The following is an 18,194-nucleotide window of genomic DNA, read 5'->3' as shown; positions in this document are numbered from 1 at the left end:
TCCAAAATTTCGCTCTGTGCCCGCCATATCGCTCAAAGAAAAGTTCAGGGATTTTTTCCTTGCCTGACTTTCATCACTGGCCAACTATAGACCGATATCAAACCTGCCCTTTATTTCTAAAATCCTAGAAAGAGTTGTAGTTAAGCAGCTTTACTGCCACCTACAGGACAACAGCCACTTTGACGACTTTCAGTCGGGGTTTACACCTCACCACAGTACGGAAACTGCACTAGTTAGAGTCTCTAATGACTTGTTATTGGCCTCAGAAAAGGGACTACTTTCTATTCTGGTCCTGTTGGACCTCAGTGCAGCCTTTGACACTATCGACCACGGTATTTTACTCCATAGATTAGAGCAGGACATAGGGATCAGAGGATCTGCTCTCCAGTGGTTTAAATCCTATCTGTCCGATAGGTATCAGTTCGTTAATGTAAATGGCCATTCCTCTCAGTGCACTCGAGTCAACTATGGAGTCCCACTGGGCTCAGTCTTGGGACCCATCCTGTTTACGCTTTATATGCTATCCCTAGGAAACATAATCAGGAAACACAGCATTAATTTTCATTGTTATGCCGACGATACGCAGTTGTATTTATCCATGAAGCCTGACCAGAATGACCAGATAGAGAAACTGAACGCCTGCATCAGTGACATCAAGACCTGGATGACAATTAATTTCCTCCTCTTGAACCCAGAAAAAACTGAGGTCATTATACTTGGTCCTAAAAACCTCAGAGATACTCTGTCTGCTCAGATAGTCTCCCTGGATGGCATAAGTATAGCCCCCAATTCCACAGTTAGAAACCTTGGGGTTTTACTTGACCAGGATTTATCATTTAAGGCTCACATATCTCAGGCGTGCAGAACTGCCTTTTTTCACCTGCGGAATATTGCTAAGATCAGAAATATACTTTCTAAGAGTGATGCTGAAAAACTCATCCATGCATTTGTTACGTCGAGGCTGGATTACTGTAACTCCTTGTTAGCAGCGTGTCCTAAGAGTTCCTTAAGAAGTCTCCAGCTTGTTCAGAACGCAGCAGCTAGATTGTTAGCTGGAACCAGCAGAAGAGATCACATCACTCCTGTGTTGGTTTCGCTCCATTGGCTCCCAGTTGATTCCAGAATCAAGTTCAAGATCCTCCTGTTAACCTATAAGGCCTTACATGGAATGGCCCCGTCCTATATTAAGGACCTCATAGTCCCTTACCATCCAATGAGAACACTTCGCTCGCAAAATGCAGGACTGCTTGTGGTTCCTAGAATTAGTCAAAGTACGGTTGGAGGTAGAGCGTTTAGTCACCAAGCCCCTGTCTTATGGAATAAACTCCCAGCTCATGTAAGAGAGGCCGACTCAGTTTCTACATTCAAAGTTAGACTGAAAACATTCCTCTTTGGACAGGCTTATTGTCAGACTAGTTAGTATTCAGAGATTATTTAACTTAATGGTAATTTGTTTAAATTAAACTTAATAATAACTATTTCTTTTAAAAGGCTGCTAGAAGTTGAAGCTGGGGTAACTATGGTGCACTGGGGTTCTGTCCTCTTTACTTTTTTTACTTCTACCCTTCCTCTCCTCTATTCTTGATCATAATTTATCATTTAGTTCTCCATGCCTCTGTTTGGTGCAGTGCGATTCATGTATTGTCCCTCTTTTCCTCTCCCCTCCTGGGGAGTGGGAGTGCTTCCAGACTCCAGTTGTTTCATCCGTGCTCCAGTTCCTGACCGTTTACCTCGCCTTTGCTCCTGCTCCTACACCTGGCTGTGGATCCTGCCTCTGGCTCATCTCTGCTCTGTACCTGACCGAGTACCTCGTCTCTGCTCCTGCTCCTACACCTGGCTGTGGTTCCTGTCTCCGGCTCGACTCGCGCCTTTGACTGTCCCCACAACCACGGCTGGATGAAGCTCGTCTGCTGGACTTTTATATATGTAGTTGTAGATTTAGATAAGTTAATTCTTCTCTAAGAGTTCTGGTAAATCGCCTGTCCGTCCTGGGGGAGGATCCCCCCTTTCATGTGGGCACCCCTGTGGTTTCTTCGTTTTTTCCGGAATCCGGTTTTTTTGGGAGTTTTTCCTTACCGCGAAGGGGGGTCTAAGGGCAGGGATGCCAGTATAGCTTAGTCAGTTTGTTAGTTCATTTTAGTATTTTTCTATTGAACTCTTTGTATTCGTGATCCTTTTGATTTCATGTTTTACTTCGAAGCCCATCGAGACGACTGTTGTTGTGATTTTGGGCTATACAGATAAAATTGAATTGAATTGAATTGAATTATGTGAATGTTCCAAAGAGACACACTTTTTCTCAAAGTTTGATTTATTCACTTCATTTACAAACTCATAACCATAAGCAATATGCTTGTGCAGTTTTCATTTTTTAGTAAAAAGGGACACAAAATTGAAACAAATATTTTATTTCCAGTGATGGTGTGACATTGGTTAAATTCTAAAAAGAAATGTGAAAAAATATGGAAATAATTGACTATATAAAAATAGGTTTTTAAGTCTTAACAAAGACATATTGCAATGACAACAGTAACAAATTAATCAAATAATTTTAAAAGATATTCCAAAGTGGATTTTTTGACACAAGAACTACCTCAACTAATTTGTGTTCTGTTCTACGTATTCTCAACAGAATGCTTGGCACAAAAATATTTGAAACTAATTGTTGGAATGAAGAGTTTAACTTTTTTTTTAATAGATAAAAATTTGGTGACTTTATTTCTGACATGTTTTTTTGTAAGACCTCAGCATTCTAGTTTGCTAAAAATTAAAAAAATTAGAATGATTTGCGTCAAACCCATTAGATGAAAGACTTTACATGACTGCAAAAAATCCTCCTCCTTTCCCCTTTTTTTCTAATTACCCATTATTTTCATATATAATTTTTTGATAACTTATAAAGCTCTCCATAAAAAAACTTTTACAAAGATCTTGAATTTTTTTTTTCTTTAACAAAAAACAATAATGAAAATTCAAATTGATTTCAGCTCTAATTTTTTTTTCTTTGACAAGTTTTATTGGATGACTTAATGGCGCCCTCTATAGGACAGAGAGGAGTACAAACGTTTAGAGACTGACTCAAGTCTGGTCAAGTCAGCAAAAATCTCCTTCCATCGGACTTTTCCATTTAAGACCCTCCTTTAAACCTACCATCAGACTTTCCTGTTTAGCGGTAATTTAGTTTGTAAAAAGGAAATAAACATTAAGTTTTTGAGAGAAAAAAAGGTTTCAATTAAGCAAACAAATTTTGGAGACTAATCAGTATTTAGACAAAAAAATAAAATACAAACCACATGGTTTTTTTTTCCTTAAATTATTACAACATTACTAAAGTTCACATAGTATGTTTCAGGAAATCACTACCCTCCCCCCCCCCCCACACACACACACAAAACACCCCAAAATCTGCCACTAGGGGTCATTATTGAGCTGAGCGTCACTCGTGCATAAATCTTTTCTTAAACATCTAAAGAAAGAAAAAACAGAATGAATATAAAAGGAAAACATGATTAATTACAAGGATTTAGAATGACACCTTTCCTGATTTTATTGTACATATGAATCAATTATCTTTGGGTTCTGATCAATAGCATCCAACATTTAGACATTGTTCATTTAAAAAAAAAAGCAAAAATGAAATAATCGTATGAGTTGAAGAAATAAGCCAATATTGGGGTCTGAAGGCAGTTGACCGAGCAGCACATTAAAACCATCTATTTGTCATGCGATGCACACAACAAAGCAACGCCTGCCTCTGAGAGGTCTCCGACTGCAGACTCTAGGAGCCAGACCGCATTTTGCAACATTGAGGAGATTTAAAGCGGCCTAATTCTTTAAAAAAAAAAAAAAAAGTCTTCTTTTCCGGTTCGCTAACCACACACATTGGACCTTAAAGCCAAATCATCATGCAGGAGTAGAGCGGAGAGGTCTCGATGTCTGCCACTCACTGCTGCTACATGAAAAGAAGGTGAAGGATGCCGTGTGAGCAATTGGTTCCAATTGACAGAGGATTGGTCATGGTCAGCCTTTTGAGTGGAAATCCACGTGAGAATGTAGCATTTGGATCGGCAAGGGGCACAAGAGGCCAACGGCAGACAATAAAGCCACTCAGAGGAGTCTGGCTGCTGACGAATATGTGCAGAGTAGAGCATGTTTTCCTTTGATTTAACCCTTCATCAGCTAGTAATTTGACACACTGAGATGCAGCTAGAGGAGCAGAAATGTCAGAGTGGGATGCATAGCTTCAGTAACTTCTCTGTGTATTGCAGAGAGCAAACAAAGAAATGAAACAATCTCAGTGGATGGCTTTCTGCCTTTAAATCTTGTGATTGAAAGTTAAGAATTAACTAGGTTAAAGCGCCACAGAACAGCACCATCCTTGTGACTCCACTCATTAGTCAGGCCCTTGTCATAGAGCAGGACTGGGTCCTTTTAAGCCTTAGAGGGCGCAGGGGTCAGCGCTCCATCAGCCTGGCTGGAGAGGGTTGCAAGTTTGAACGAGCCACTGGGTGACAGGCCAGGAATGAGGATCAAAAGAGGAGGGGGCCAACCCCTGATGTGGGTAAGGGGTTCCACCAGCTCAAAAGAGGCCCTTTGTGGGCAGCCCAGGGGCTGGGGCAGAATGTCCTTTTGCAGCTCAGCCGCCCCTCCACTCCAGGCCTGCATCAGCTGATGACAAGGTCCCAGCTGCTCATTATCTGGCTGATATGGAGTCACTCAAGTGGGACTGTTGGAACAACAGCGGGTCAAGGGGGGCTTTTGTGTTTGTGATTGTGAGGGAGGCTGAAAACTGCGAGAAACATGGCAAACTTAAAGGCAGAATCGTCCTCCAAGGCTCTCCTTACAGAATCATTTGACCTGAGGACACCGGGGCAGTACCTGTCGAGTTCCAAATCCAGTAGTCTTTGGAGTGAAGTTCTCGAGCTGAGGATGACACACAGACCAATTATATCAATTTCAAATTAGACACTGAATGAGTCACAAACCTAAAACCTACTGGATTCTTACATGTTACAATCCGAGGCTTAGCAGAAGAATAAACCTGGACCGAATGCTGGTCTACAGAACAGCCAGACAGAGTCGTGTCAGGCACTTTGAAATACAGCTGTAAAAAAATAAAATGGTAACATAATCAGTCTAAAAGGTTTCTGTGACACAAAATGTTTCAATTATTTTTTTCGGCTGACACTAAAATTACATTTCTCAAATTGGGGTTATAGAGGCATAGTGAAGACTAAACTTGTTTTATATAAGGTTCCCATCAGTTAAACTTAAAAATGAAAGCAGGTTTTTTTTATTTTTAAACAAAAGTACCTTAATATAAGCAGTAAGTCCAGTGCAGAGGGGTTCAGACGGTCCTGGTTCCGGCCCAGAAAACAGAATCTTACCCTCCATTGTAACTTCACGAGTCTTGGGGAACTTTTGCCCTGTATATAAGGAAGAATGCTTCTTTTTTAGCTGATTTTCAAGGTGTTGAATGAACGGCTGATGTATGATGAAACACATACCCAGAGCCCAGACCAGCAGATTCTTCTCCTTTGACACATCAAGCTGCCCAGAGCTTACCTTGACCTCCACAACTCCCATCTGATCCCTGCACAAAAAAATTCCGACAAATTTCACAACTTTCAGGGCTAACTGAAGGTAAATCAAGTCAAACTGAAAAAGACAGAACTGGTATTTTCTTGTTAACTCAGCTCTTTTCCCACTTGGAACAATGTTTAACACACATATTACCTGGATTAAAACAAAATCATATAATTTATGTATTTTTGTGGAAACATTGACAGAGTTTGAGCTTTGATATAAGCAACTTTATTAAAATTTACAGCAGGTTTGCTTTAACTTTTTTAAAATATTGTAGCATAGCGGAGAAAGAAAATACGGAAAAAATATTTTTATGTTTTTCAAAATATTTTTTTCCAAGCATTTATTTTTTTAAATGAAGCTCAAATTCTTCTGTACATTTTGTGTCTGTTAACAGAGCTGAGGATCACAGTCAATATCACAATAGTAAGATGTGATTTTGACTTTATTAGTTTACAATTAAAATTCAATTCAATATTATTTTTATTCAAACGTTAAATGTTTTTTAACATTTCTATTTATAGAAATTTTTTTATTGTTACACAACCCATTTTTCCGGCAATTACTGGTCTAAACCAAAGTTGGAGCTTTCAATAATCAAACTCTGACTTTTTACACAAAAAGCAGCTTTTTCTCCATAAGAAGAAACAAGAATTACTTTAAAAGACAATCAAACAGTCTGTTTAGTGAAATCAAATTTGTTTTTTCTTAATCAAATATCAATGTAATAACAATTCATGAATTTTTTAAATTCTAGTCATATTCTTGAAAAAAAAATGTGGCGTGAGCCACCTTGTCCCAAAATACATATTTATGTAATTAAGTAAATATGAAGGCAAGTAAGATTTTAGTTTAGCATTTTTTTTGAAGGGAGGCTAATGTTAAAGCAGTTTGGGTACGATTATGTGCTACGCCAATCAGGATCACAGGGCTAAAATAGCATCACCGTGAGATACAAAATAATTGCAAATCATTACAGCCATTGATGTTGTTGTAATTCATAAAAAAACGTAAAATGTTTGTAATTCAGCTGGACATGCATATTTAAAGCATAAAAACTGAATTTTAATTTAAAATAAGGAAAACTGATTCCACACGGCTTAAGAGGTATCTAAATAGTTAGACTTTACTTGATTGTCATCTAGCTACACACATTGGTTAGTTATAAACATCCTGCAGGAACTGCATGATTCAAGAATGGTGAAGACCTGTTGTTTACCTGTTATAAAAAGGCAGATGTGCTTCACAGTACTCAAAGCTGTTCTTCACACTCTCATGAAGTTTGAGGACTACTGACACATGAAGCTGGCTCTCCTCTTCCTTTAGCTGATACGAACCAAGGATGGGAGGAACTGGAACCTGCCGGAAAAATTCTGCATGTAAAAATCAGCACTTCCATGTCAAAATGCAGCTCTTAGTAATTTTATAGGTAATTGCACCTGAGAAGTATAACTGCATAGGATGAAAGGCTCCAGAGGAGGCGAGAAGGGGAATTTATATGGCCCAGAGAACGCTGAGCCATCCCAGTGTTCCACACTGCTGGCAGTTAGGACACTAGAGTCTAGTGAGGTGACACAGGGATGGACAAGGATGTCCTGCAGCGGAGAACCATTTGGTGGCAGCGAGAGGGTCACCGTCACATTTGGGAGCACACCCTCCACTTCACACTGTTGACAGAGTAAAAGAGTAAAGGAAGAGAGACAACAAGGAACTTGCCCCGCTGTCTTTTATGTTGCACACTTACTTTGCATGCCACGGTGCCATAAACATCCCACAGATCTTGCCTGCTCCGATTCCCATACTGCATGGAACGCACTGTTTCTACTACTGATACGTTCACGACAGCTCGACCCCGGTATAGACCTGTTCTCCAGGCTGGCTGCTTCTGGATCCCAGCAGAGGTGAGTGGTGACGGCATTGCAAGGGTCCCTGTTAGAGGAAGCTCAAGTGGTGTGCCAAGAGGACAAACCTGCAGGAGGACAGAGGGTAAGAGCGCCAGGCGAGAGACCAACCCCTCTCCATCCTGCTTACTTCCTGGGGCAAGGAGGAAAGTCTGCAGTCCTGCTAGGAAGCTCAGTCCCTGTGACTCTGATAACAGACTGGACAGTGGTGGCCGCTGCCCAGGAGAGGCGTCAACTAGAGGAAGGCAAGCCAGTGTAAGATGAGCTTGAGAGATGGCCAACACTGGCCAAAGTGTACCCTTTCCAGGAGCAGTGATATGCAGCTCCAAGGCTGGTGACCGTGGACGATACAGACAATCATCTCTCTGGGCTACAAAAGCCTGTTTTGATCCAGAAAGTCCCAACTCAGTGAGCAGAAGCTGCAGGAAACAATCATCTTCCGGGACTGCAACATATGAGGAGCCTGACAGCCTCTTTGCACGGAGCTCCACAGTTGCAAACCTCCTGTTGGGGAAGCAAAGATATGATGTAATATCAATGTCCAGCTTGTGAGGTGTCGGTAACACTAACCGTGAAATGAAGAACAAACCTTGAAAAACGTATTGATGCATGCTCCCCTTTTTCGTGAGAAATAATCCACAAAGCGCGCAGACTCATTTGTTCAAGTAGGGAGATGTTCTTAAGTTTCAATAAATTTAACAACTTTATAAATAAACATTTGCATTTTAGGTCACTTTAGAAATGAATTTCCTCTTACTGCGGTAATAGAAAAAAACATGTCTACTTCCTGTTTTTGCTTCATGTGACTGCAACTAGGACCAATCAGCTGACACTTGCGCATGCGCTCTTTCAAGTCACTGTCCCCACCCTTTTTCCCATACAGGAAGCTGTGTTACCAACAAGCTAGCTGTCAACAAAGGCTAAAACTGAAAAATTGCCACATTTTCCCTGAAGTCAGGGGAAATTGCAGACAGCGGGTGCTTTTTTGGTTTCACAGCATCGCTGGCCGAGTCCCGAAAATGACAACTACTGCGCAGCTGTTCGAGGTAAAAACATGTTTTTGTGAACTGTTCAGGCTACCTGGCTAGCAAGTTGCTAACATTCATTGTTTTAACGGTTCTAACATCGAACCTCAGCAATTATTCAAACAACATCATAAGGTATTATGCTAGACTACGCCATCCTTCTGTTTTTACAAGTTTCTCGCAAGTTCTAATCGTATTTTCTTGACGTTCGAGTTTATCTACAACGCGTACTGTATGTAGCAAGGAGATGAATTTAAGAATGCTGCTACTGATTCAGTTGTGTTTTGTTTTTGTTCTTATTTTTTTTTTCCAGGAGCCCTTTGATGCAGATGAATACATCGAAAGGTTGGCGTGGAGAACTCCAGGAGGAGGCTCTAAAGGTGGAGCGGAAGCATTTGACCCCAAAAGGTAATGCAGAGGATGTCTTTTTCATTAACGTCTCCTTATATTAGCCAGGACCTTTCTCTAGTATTGAGTCAAGTATGTAATGATGCTCCAACTGTATTCTTTGGATTTATTGTTCTGACCAAAATGCCAACCATTCTTTTGTTTAACTTTCTCTTGTATAGATTTATAGTTTGGGGTGTATCCAAACAGTTTACCTATTTCACTCATGAATAATAAAAAGTAACTTAAGTAGATTAATTCCTATAAAAACCAAACGGTTTCAGTTTTATTGACATCCATGCGTTTTATGCCAGGTATCTCAATACCTTTCAAATTAAGTTACAAAATAGACTAACAAAGCTTGTTCAAGTAAAAAGCTGGTAAATATCTGTTGTGTTTATTATGATGTTGTTCTTTGAGTTGTGGTCAATTTTGACATTTTGGAATCAATTAAAGTTCTATTCATTACTCACTATATCATTTGCTTATACAGTGATTAAGTTATATCCCCATCACTGGATTTCTTCTCTTTACTTTGTTTTCAACAAGACACACGACCAGCTTATACCTGATTATTTGTGAACCCTTACACAGACAAATGACCCTAAATAAAATGGAAATAGAAAGAAATGTCATTGTGATGCTTGATTTTTGTTAAATTTTCTTTAAACAAGAAACTGTGAACTGGTATCCTAAGCAGACCTTATTTTAACGTCACACTGTTCACCTTTTGTATAATGTGGCTTTCCTGAGGAAAAAAAGTTTATTCTTTTTTTTTGTCTAACTTTTGTTGAGGAGTGAAAATAAAAGCTGTATTTTTTTGAGCATGTGTTAAATTCTTCTTGTTGTTTTTTTAGCATAATGTTAGCAGATGTTCTGTCATAAGATTTCAAACAAATCATTTTGATCTTTACTTCTGTGTTCATCTGTTTTGCCATCTTTGTTACTCTCAGACAATCAAAAATTGTAAACATTTTATGAATTTCTTTTGATAAAATGTCATAGATGACATTTTATAAAATGTCATAGTCATGCACTATGACTGACAGAAATAGCACTTATGTTAACTTTCCTTCAGTTTAGTTAAACTTAAATTGGGCTTCCCAGCACCAATTTAGAGTTTTGATGGTTTTAAGAAAACTATGTAATGACTATGTTTACTTATCCTTAGTGTGTGTGTTTTTTTTCCAGTGTGGTTATGATGTTTACACTTGGGAGCATAGTTGTTTCTCGTAAGCAAAACTGCCATAACAATTTAACTCTGCTGTAGACCCGTCCTGACTTATCTACTTCCAACACAAACTGTTTTTACCACTTCTTTGAAAGCTCTCAGTGAAGAGTCAGAGACAACATCTCTTTCGAGGCCACCATACTGTGAGTCACCAGCCAGGGAATGAGTGTCTGTTGGGAGCGGATGGGAGACGTCTAAGCTGTAGCTAGTGCTGAAGGAATTAGAAGATTATACACTCATCGTTTCAGGATGTTTCCCACTCTCTGAAAAGTGGTGCTGACTTAGAACATTTGCACCGCAATCCTAATGGCACTTAAAATGCAGCTGACGAAGCTGAGAGTTTTTTTTAGAGCTTCTTAAGTCTAGGGACCCATGAATTAAGTATTTGACACTATTTTGTACCCCTAAACTGTAACTATACACCAAGTATTACCTTCTGATACCCAATTACTTCTTGAATTAGGGGGATTCGTGCATGTTTTTCAGTTTTTTTGTTTGTTTTTGTTATTTAATTGTGATGTGTTTTTTTTTACCCAATTATAGTATTTTTAATTTTTCTTCCTACTCTTCCTTCCTTTAGGCTGTTGGATGAATTTAAAAGCCACATTGAAGAATTAAAGCAGTTAGATGAGAAGATTCAGCGAAAGGTGGAAAAGCTAGAGGATCAGTGTCATGGAGAGGCCAAGGACTTTGCCCGCAAAGTGCAAGACCTCCAGAGGAGTAACCAGGTCTGTTTGCTGAAAGAAAACAACATCGTACAAACTTTATTCTCTTTGGTTAACCGCTAGATCTTCGTTTTGTGTCATGTCAGGTGGCCTTTCAGCATTTCCAAGAACTCGATGAACACATAAGCTACGTTGCCACCAAGGTTTGTCACCTAGGTGACCAGCTGGAGGGGGTGAATACTCCTCGCCAGAGGGCCGTGGAAGCTCAGCGTCTCATGACTTACTTTAACGAGTTTTTGGATGGAGATCTGCGTAGCGATGTTTTCAATGACCCAGACAAGGTGAGATTATCGTCTAGTTTCTTTTTTTTTTTTTTTTTTGCTGTCATATATGAAGAGGTATGTGTGGGTGTGAAACCACTGATGAGGGGCCCTGCTGGGAAACTGCTGTAGGTGAGTTTGAACAGGATTATGAGTTGAACCATCCATGGAAATTTATAAAGTTTATCCCTTTAGTTGGATCCCTCAGTTAATTTGGATTAATAAACTGTCATTTGCTGTCTGACAATAGCCGGCTGACTGACTAGCATGGATGTCAACACGCTCATGTCAAACCTAATTGCATGTAAAGTGGGATGACTGGGATCAAGAATTTGATTGGTCAGCTTTGCAACACACAGAAAGTTTGTTGCAACACATTTTTTTAGTCATGGAAAAAATGATTCAATGTTTTCTCAGAACAAGTGACCCCAGAGAGTTTGATTCTGCAAAGTAGACACATTGGGGTTTTTTTTGGGTTTTATGTGTGTTTGATGCAACATCTCAACCAGATGCAGAGAGGGAGGTTTGAGGGTCAATCCCACAGACGAGAGCTTGAGATTGAGCCATGCATGCAGATGTATCAAGCCAGATTCCTTTTTCCTGAGCATACCTCCATATGAGGAGGAAAGAGAAAAACTGCAAGTGAATAGCTGAAGGGGAATGGCTTTGCTAATCCTTCTGAAAGGGAGGGCTGGGCCGCCAGCGTGGAGACAAGTGCTGCTAAACCCTGACTGCAGGGAGACGGCTACATTACTTACATGGGATTTAGCTAATCTTAGCTGGGGGACAGATACTTAGAAAACCTTCGCCGAGCAGAAAGGCTGGATCCTCCTCACGGGAGCAGAGTAATGATGTTAGCTGAGACAGGCATCTGCAGGAACAGAGGAGTTGCGGACAGCGGACCTTTTGCGGGTCTGGAGGTTTTTTCGCCAGCATGTATGTCAGGAGAGGTGGAGAGGGCGGGGTGGAGGGGTATCTCGGCAGGGCCCCCTTTTTTTTAGACAGATATCCCTGGCCGGACAGATTATTGAAGGCAATTCAGACTCCTGTGGGATTACAGCCCATTCAGGAAAAAGCCATCCCAATAAAGACTTGGATGTGCTGCTAAGTCAGGACTGCTGCTGTTGCTGCTGCTGATGCCCAGGTGAGCGCAGCCTGTCTGTTATCAGCTCCCTGTTAAACACAGGAAGGTGGAGGAAGGCTGCTCTAAGATGATGATCCCCCAAGTGGAGACACTGCCGGCGGCCGCCCACTTGATAATGGATGTCCACCTCTAATGGCTTTGTTGTGCTCCCTCTCTCCTCCTCCCTCAGCTGGCATCTCCCTCGCTCCCTCTCAAACACACACTTGTTCCCTCTCTTTCAGATTAAGGAAGCTGCTGATATAATTCAGAAGCTGCATCTCATTGCCCAGGAGCTGCCATTTGACAGGTGAGTCAGGCATCCTGGAGGCAGCTTTAGACAAGAGCGCTGTCAAACAAGAAGGAGGAGGTGTATTAGTCTATTCCTGAAAAGTGTAAGCCCCACAGAAACATTAAGCATTAGATGGTATTATTGACTAAGATGCCCCCAAAGAAACTTTCCTTCTGTTTTTTTTATATCTATTGTTTCTAATTGCGCACTTTATCTGTAACAGATTTGCAGATGTCAAAGCAAAAATTGCAAGTAAGTTTCTGACCGGGTCGATCGTCCTCCATTTTTACTACGATGTAACACGCGTTTGCGACATTTTAAGGTTCTGTTTTCATTCCTGCCCAGGCAAATACCACGACCTGGAGAGGCAGTTAATCCAGGAGTTTACTGCAGCCCAGCGCAGGGGTGAGATTGGTCGTATGCGGGAGGTTGCAGCAGTTCTATTACATTTCAAGGTGACCTGGAAAAGACATCTGAAGACACGTTGACTGAGTGTTGGAGTCATAGCCTGTCTGAAAACATCAACTTTGAATGTTATAGTCATTTTCTTGGACTATCAAGGTGGTAACGCCTGTGTTTGTCTAAATAGGGTTATGCACACTGCGTGGACGTCTACATCAAGCAGTGTCAGGAAGTGAGTACTTCAAGTTTGGCAAGAAAAAAGTCTGCCTTTGACTTGGCTGCTTTAATTGACCCATTTTTTGTTGTTGTTCCTGTCTCAGGGTGCCTACACGAGGAACGATGTGTTTGAAGACACCGCAGCGCTTTGCCAGAGGGTCAACAAGCAGGTGGCCGAGGTCTTCAGCAGTCCAGAGACAGTCATGGCTAAACTCATCCAGAATATCTTTGAAAACAAACTACAGGTATGTTTTCCAGTGATTGAGTTTGGATGTGCCATTACTTAAACATTTGTTGATTTTTGGCTGGCTGTTTATTTTACAGGCGCACGTTAGAGAGAAACTGGATGGAACTCGACAGTCTGATGCAGAACAGTACCTCAAAAACCTCTATGACCTTTACACCAGGTGGTTTTGCTTGTCTTTTTCTAATTTACTTCCTGTATGCTCTATAACTCTAACACTTTTTGTTCTTATCTGTTTCTTTTCTGACCTTTCAGGACCACAGCATTGGCTACCAAGCTAACAGAGTTCAACCTTGGTTCAGACAAGCATACGTTCCTTTCCAAGCTGATAAAAAGCATCTTTTCCTCTTATTTGGAAAGTTACATTGACATGGAAAGGGAATACCTTCGTAATCGAGGTGCCATGATTCTGCAACGATACTATGACTCAAAGAATCACCAGAAACGTGCAATAGGCTCTGGCAGGTACGATTTAGCATAAACGTCATGAAGCATTTCAGAATCAGAAATACTTTATTGATCCCATACGTGGGAAATTTGTTCGTTACCATAACAACTGACAGGAGAAAAGACTAAGAATAATATAATTAATAATATAATTTAAAAAAAAAACAAGAACAAGGAAAATGTGGTATCATTTAAAGAGCCATTTTTGGTCTCAAATAAACGTTAGGGTTTCATACAAAAAGATCAAAATGCTAAACGTTTTTTTGTTTTTACTTTAGTATTCAGGAGCTCAAGGAGCGCATCAGACAGCGCACCAACCTTCCACTGGGCCCCAGCCTTGACACCCATGGAGAGACCTTCCTGTCCCCCGAGCTGGTTGTTAATCTGCTGCAGGAGACTCGGCACGCGTTTGAGAGGTGTCACAGGGTGAGCCTCTTCTCCTTCTGTAACGTGAAGGAACATGTATAAACGCAGACTTTGGTGATTTTTTGTTTTGTTTTATTACAGCTTTCAGATCCATCTGATCTGCCTAAAAATGCCTACTCCATCTTCCTACTGCTGGTTGAACATCTGTGTGTGGACCACATCGACTACGCTCTGGAGATTGGCCTTTCAGGTACTTCTGATGAACCAAATTGTACTCTTAAACTGCTTTCTGAGGGCTCATTCTTCTCACTATTAGGAGCTTCAAAGCAGTAGATTCAGGAAGTTGGGACATTAAATAAAGCATAACCTGAGGATCTCCCACAATAATGAAGAGCTAGAAACATTTTAGAGCTAGAATCTCTTTTTCACTAGCCGATAAGCATTAACATTTAATGATCAATATAGCTTAAGTTTGCGTTTGCTGCATTTTTCCTAAATTTTCAGCGATTCCCTCATCCGATGCCAAGAATGCCAACCTGTACTTCCTGGATGTTGTTCAACAGGCAAACTCCATCTTCCACTTGTTTGACAAGCAGTTTAATGACCAGCTGATGCCTCTTATAAGGTCAGTTGTGGTTAAGAATTATCATCTTTGTTTGTTATGCATACTCAGATTTCAAATTACCTTATTTATTTATTTATTTATTTTTGGGGGGGTTCTTTGAATTAAATTTTCTAAACCTGTCTTCAGTTCATCTCCAAAGCTGGCAGAGTGCTTGCAGAAGAAGAAAGAAGTGATCGAACAGATGGAAGTAAAACTGGACACTGGAATTGACAGGTGATTCTTTTTATTTATTTATTTTTTAAGCCATTGATCAACTTTTTTGTTTTTTATTTTGTTTTTTAACAGAAACCAATAATATATGTTTTTGTTATGCACAGAACACTAAACTGTATGGTGGGGCAAATGAAGCACATCCTGGCAACAGAGCAGAAAAAAACAGATTTCCGGCCCGAGGATGAAAACAATGTCATGATCCAGTACACCACAGTAAGAGATGCTTAGCTCGCACGCAGAACAAACAACGCATTGGATGCAATTCATAAAAATCACTTCCAGACTTTTTCCCAACTAGTTCTTCTCGTTTCCCTGACAGGCCTGCTCAAAGGTCTGCGCATACGTCAGTCGGCAGGTGGAGCACGTGCGCAAGTCCATGGATGGGAAAAACGTGGACACGGTGCTGACGGAGTTGGGGGTTCGGTTTCATCGACTCATTCACGAGCATCTACAGCAGTTCAGCTACAGCTCAATGGGCGGCATGCTGGCCATCTGTGACGTGGCTGAATACCGCAGATGCGCCAAGAATTTCAGGGTAATCTGTGACAAAAGGTCAATGTGTCTTTTGTGACTGACTGCATAAACTCTTTCTGTTATACTAATAATTATACCTAATTATTACTTTCACCATCATTTTGGTATGATGATTTCACAGCTGCTTCCTTGATTAAAAAAAAGTAAGATTGATCTGAATGCCTGATTGTTTTCATTTTGATTGTTAATTTCTTTTTTAAATGAAGCAATGAATTTTTGTTGAAACCATAATTCATATTGAGAACATCATACTTAATAATAAATGGATGAATTACCTATCAAGGTTTCTTGTCATAAGAGCATTGTTCCCCTGCCTCTTTCTGAAGTGATAAGCCGTTTTATTTCTTTCTGTTCACAAGGTCCCTCTGGTGCTTCAGCTCTTTGACACACTCCACGCCCTCTGTAATCTCCTGGTGGTTGCTCCTGACAACCTGAAGCAAGTTTGCTCAGGTGAGCATCTCACCAATCTGGACCGGAACCTCCTGCATGCTTTTGTCCAGCTCCGAGTGGACTACCGTTCTGCCAGACTGGGCCGACACTTCAGTTAATGACCGGAGAGCTCACTACTCCACAGACGGATCTGTGATTTGATGAGGGATACGCCTTTAAGATGCCCCATTGCCCTTTGGATGCGTCAGTGTGGGGCCAGCAGAAAGACTATGCTGGCAAAAAATTAAGATCTTGAATGTGGGAAATGTGCATTTCATTGAGTTTTCCACCTGATCGGGTAACGTTTAAATCCCTCATTAACTTCCTTTTTTTTTTTTAATACTAATCTAAATGTATAAGGCCTTTGATATAGGCAAATGGACAATATATATATATTTCTCTGCTTACTTCAAAAATTTTTTTGCTTGTGCCAAAAAATAAATAATTAAGTTTTGCAGCTGCACTGGTGCAGAAGAATTGGCCGTGGAGCTGCTTCAAAGGGAGACTATCAACAATCAGGCTGCGAAGTCGGACTCAGCTCTGCAGTTGCACTACATTTTAGAAACAGTTACTCTTTGTGATGACTCGCTGGAGAAAGGACAGACAGTCTAAGCTAAGTTAGACACATATCTGTCTAAGAGAAACACATGACCACCTCTGCACCTTTTGACCCTTGACCACAAAGAGGAGGTTAAGAGGCCATCACAGAGAAGTATGACCTGAGCGGCAGAGCGGTCTAAGAGCCTCTCTGGAGGTTTGGGTGGTCCTCTTTTGGCCGGGATGATTGGTGTGATGGGTCAGTGATTGTCTGTCACTGTAATTGCACAGATCAACACTTGCTCATCCAGTGGTGCGCAAAGTCCAAAGACGTTGTTGATTTGATCTGCAGTGTTTCTGGGTCAGGGGACGCCGAAATGCTGACCTCTGGTGATTAAAGAAACAAACTAGAAGGGATTTCTTCACACAGGGCTTACTGAAGGTTCTCATTAATTATCCTTTGCACAAGAAAGGGAAGATAATGCCCCCGATGCCTGAAATGATTCCCAACACAAAGCTGCTTTCACTGTACTGCTGTTTACTTTAATTAGTTACTCAATAAAAAAAGTTACATTTTATTATTGTCCATCTCTGAGTCTTTTTCTTATTTTTGCTGTGAGTGAAGAGTTTTCTGTGCAGATGTTTTCTCTGCAGATGTCACTTTCAAAGTGAGATGAAACAGCCTTTCTTTTTTCTGGAAGTCATCAAGTATTCATAGGAATTCTTGCCACCAGAGTAAAGTTATTTCTTAGACTTCAGGAAGTGAGCAGAGCCAGAGGGGATTAGATATCTACGAGTTGATGAATTGTGTGCTGTAGTCATGAACTGGGGAGAACCAGGGAGATAGAGACGGCTGAGAGCTCCGTTCCATTCCCGGCTGGCTAGTGTTGTGTAGAGGGTACACACTGTGCTGTGCGAGTTCAAACAACATAATTAATTAGGCTAATATTAATATTATCAATGCCACATAAATTCAATTCTCTCCAGCCTAATCGCAGCTGGATAGCTTGTAAAAATTATTTTGTTAGGCCCTGATGCAAACAGTGGGTCTTTTCCAAACATTTGAAAACTATTTGTTTTTGTGCTGATTAATGTGGGGGGGTGCGGGGAGGGGCTGGGGGGAGCTGAGCCAGGCCAGACACGATAACCAGTGTGGAGACGATGGCAGCGGCATAGCCTGGCCCCAGGGAGTCCCTACACAGGCACATGAAAAAGGGGGAATTCTATATGGGGGGTTTATTGTGGGTTGTTTTTTTTTTTCTTTGCATGGTGAGTGTTTGAGCAGGTGCAGGGGATTAACAATACTGTCAAAGTGGAGAGCTGGATAGGACTGTCCTCTCTAATGCTTCAGTTTGAGCAGCCCTCACACGTTCACTCATGTTAGGATTGGAGAAAGGACACGCCGGAGTCGTTCCTAAAGAAGTTTCTCCGTTTTTGATTTTTCGTTTCAAAGTCATACCTGAGGTGAGGTCAAACGGGTCCAATATCTGACAAGATCATCTCCACGGGTGCAATAACTCCCTTTCCCAATGATTTAGTTCAAATCTTGATTTTTGGATCATGGTTTGGTTCTGGTCCACTGTATGATCTTACAAAACAACAACAAATAAATAAATAAATGTTTAAAAAAATAATTTTTAAAATGTACTAATAA

The 18,194-nt window shown here is 40.8% G+C and overlaps 2 protein-coding genes across 2 annotated transcripts; one reads left to right on the top strand and one right to left on the bottom strand.

The window, feature by feature from the left end:
* Positions 1-2,392: 2,392 nt before the first annotated feature.
* Positions 2,393-8,286, bottom strand: ap5m1 (adaptor related protein complex 5 mu 1 subunit). The gene is made up of 8 exons (XM_004082565.4): positions 8,077-8,286; positions 7,331-7,991; positions 7,026-7,253; positions 6,806-6,945; positions 5,508-5,593; positions 5,314-5,426; positions 5,008-5,104; positions 2,393-4,923 (listed from the first exon to the last, which is right to left on the bottom strand). Exons 1-8 carry the CDS (start codon positions 8,142-8,144, stop codon positions 4,841-4,843), a joined length of 1,476 nt encoding a protein of 491 aa, XP_004082613.1. The 5' UTR covers positions 8,145-8,286; the 3' UTR covers positions 2,393-4,840.
* A 65-nt stretch (positions 8,287-8,351) lies between these two features.
* exoc5 (exocyst complex component 5) lies at positions 8,352-17,118 on the top strand. Its single transcript, XM_004082310.3, has 18 exons — positions 8,352-8,533; positions 8,826-8,920; positions 10,711-10,858; positions 10,942-11,136; positions 12,481-12,545; positions 12,751-12,779; positions 12,873-12,982; positions 13,117-13,161; positions 13,250-13,390; positions 13,470-13,552; positions 13,645-13,854; positions 14,115-14,262; positions 14,344-14,452; positions 14,707-14,827; positions 14,954-15,040; positions 15,145-15,253; positions 15,360-15,575; positions 15,934-17,118. The coding sequence occupies exons 1-18, from the start codon at positions 8,507-8,509 to the stop codon at positions 16,120-16,122; spliced, it is 2,127 nt and encodes a 708-aa protein (XP_004082358.1). The 5' UTR covers positions 8,352-8,506; the 3' UTR covers positions 16,123-17,118.
* The last annotated feature ends 1,076 nt before the right edge of the window (positions 17,119-18,194 follow it).

This window comes from Oryzias latipes, chromosome 22, assembly GCF_002234675.1.
Source record: "Oryzias latipes chromosome 22, ASM223467v1".
In the NCBI taxonomy this organism is placed as follows: domain Eukaryota; kingdom Metazoa; phylum Chordata; class Actinopteri; order Beloniformes; family Adrianichthyidae; genus Oryzias; species Oryzias latipes.
The sequence above is the reverse complement of the archived record's forward strand: the minus strand, read 5'-3'. Positions and strand labels throughout refer to the sequence as shown.

Coding starts and splice junctions, on each gene's coding strand:
- ap5m1 (XM_004082565.4), bottom strand. CDS start 8,144: ATGAGTCTGCGCGCTTTGTGGATTATTTCTCACGAAAAAGGGGAGCAT. Junction 7,992..8,076: donor GCATCAATACGTTTTTCAAG/GTTTGTTCTTCA, acceptor CTTCCCCAACAG/GAGGTTTGCAACTGTGGAGC. Junction 5,594..6,805: donor CATCTGCCTTTTTATAACAG/GTAAACAACAGG, acceptor TTTTTTGTGCAG/GGATCAGATGGGAGTTGTGG.
- exoc5 (XM_004082310.3), top strand. CDS start 8,507: ATGACAACTACTGCGCAGCTGTTCGAG. Junction 14,828..14,953: donor CAGCTGATGCCTCTTATAAG/GTCAGTTGTGGT, acceptor ACCTGTCTTCAG/TTCATCTCCAAAGCTGGCAG. Junction 15,576..15,933: donor GATGCGCCAAGAATTTCAGG/GTAATCTGTGAC, acceptor TCTGTTCACAAG/GTCCCTCTGGTGCTTCAGCT.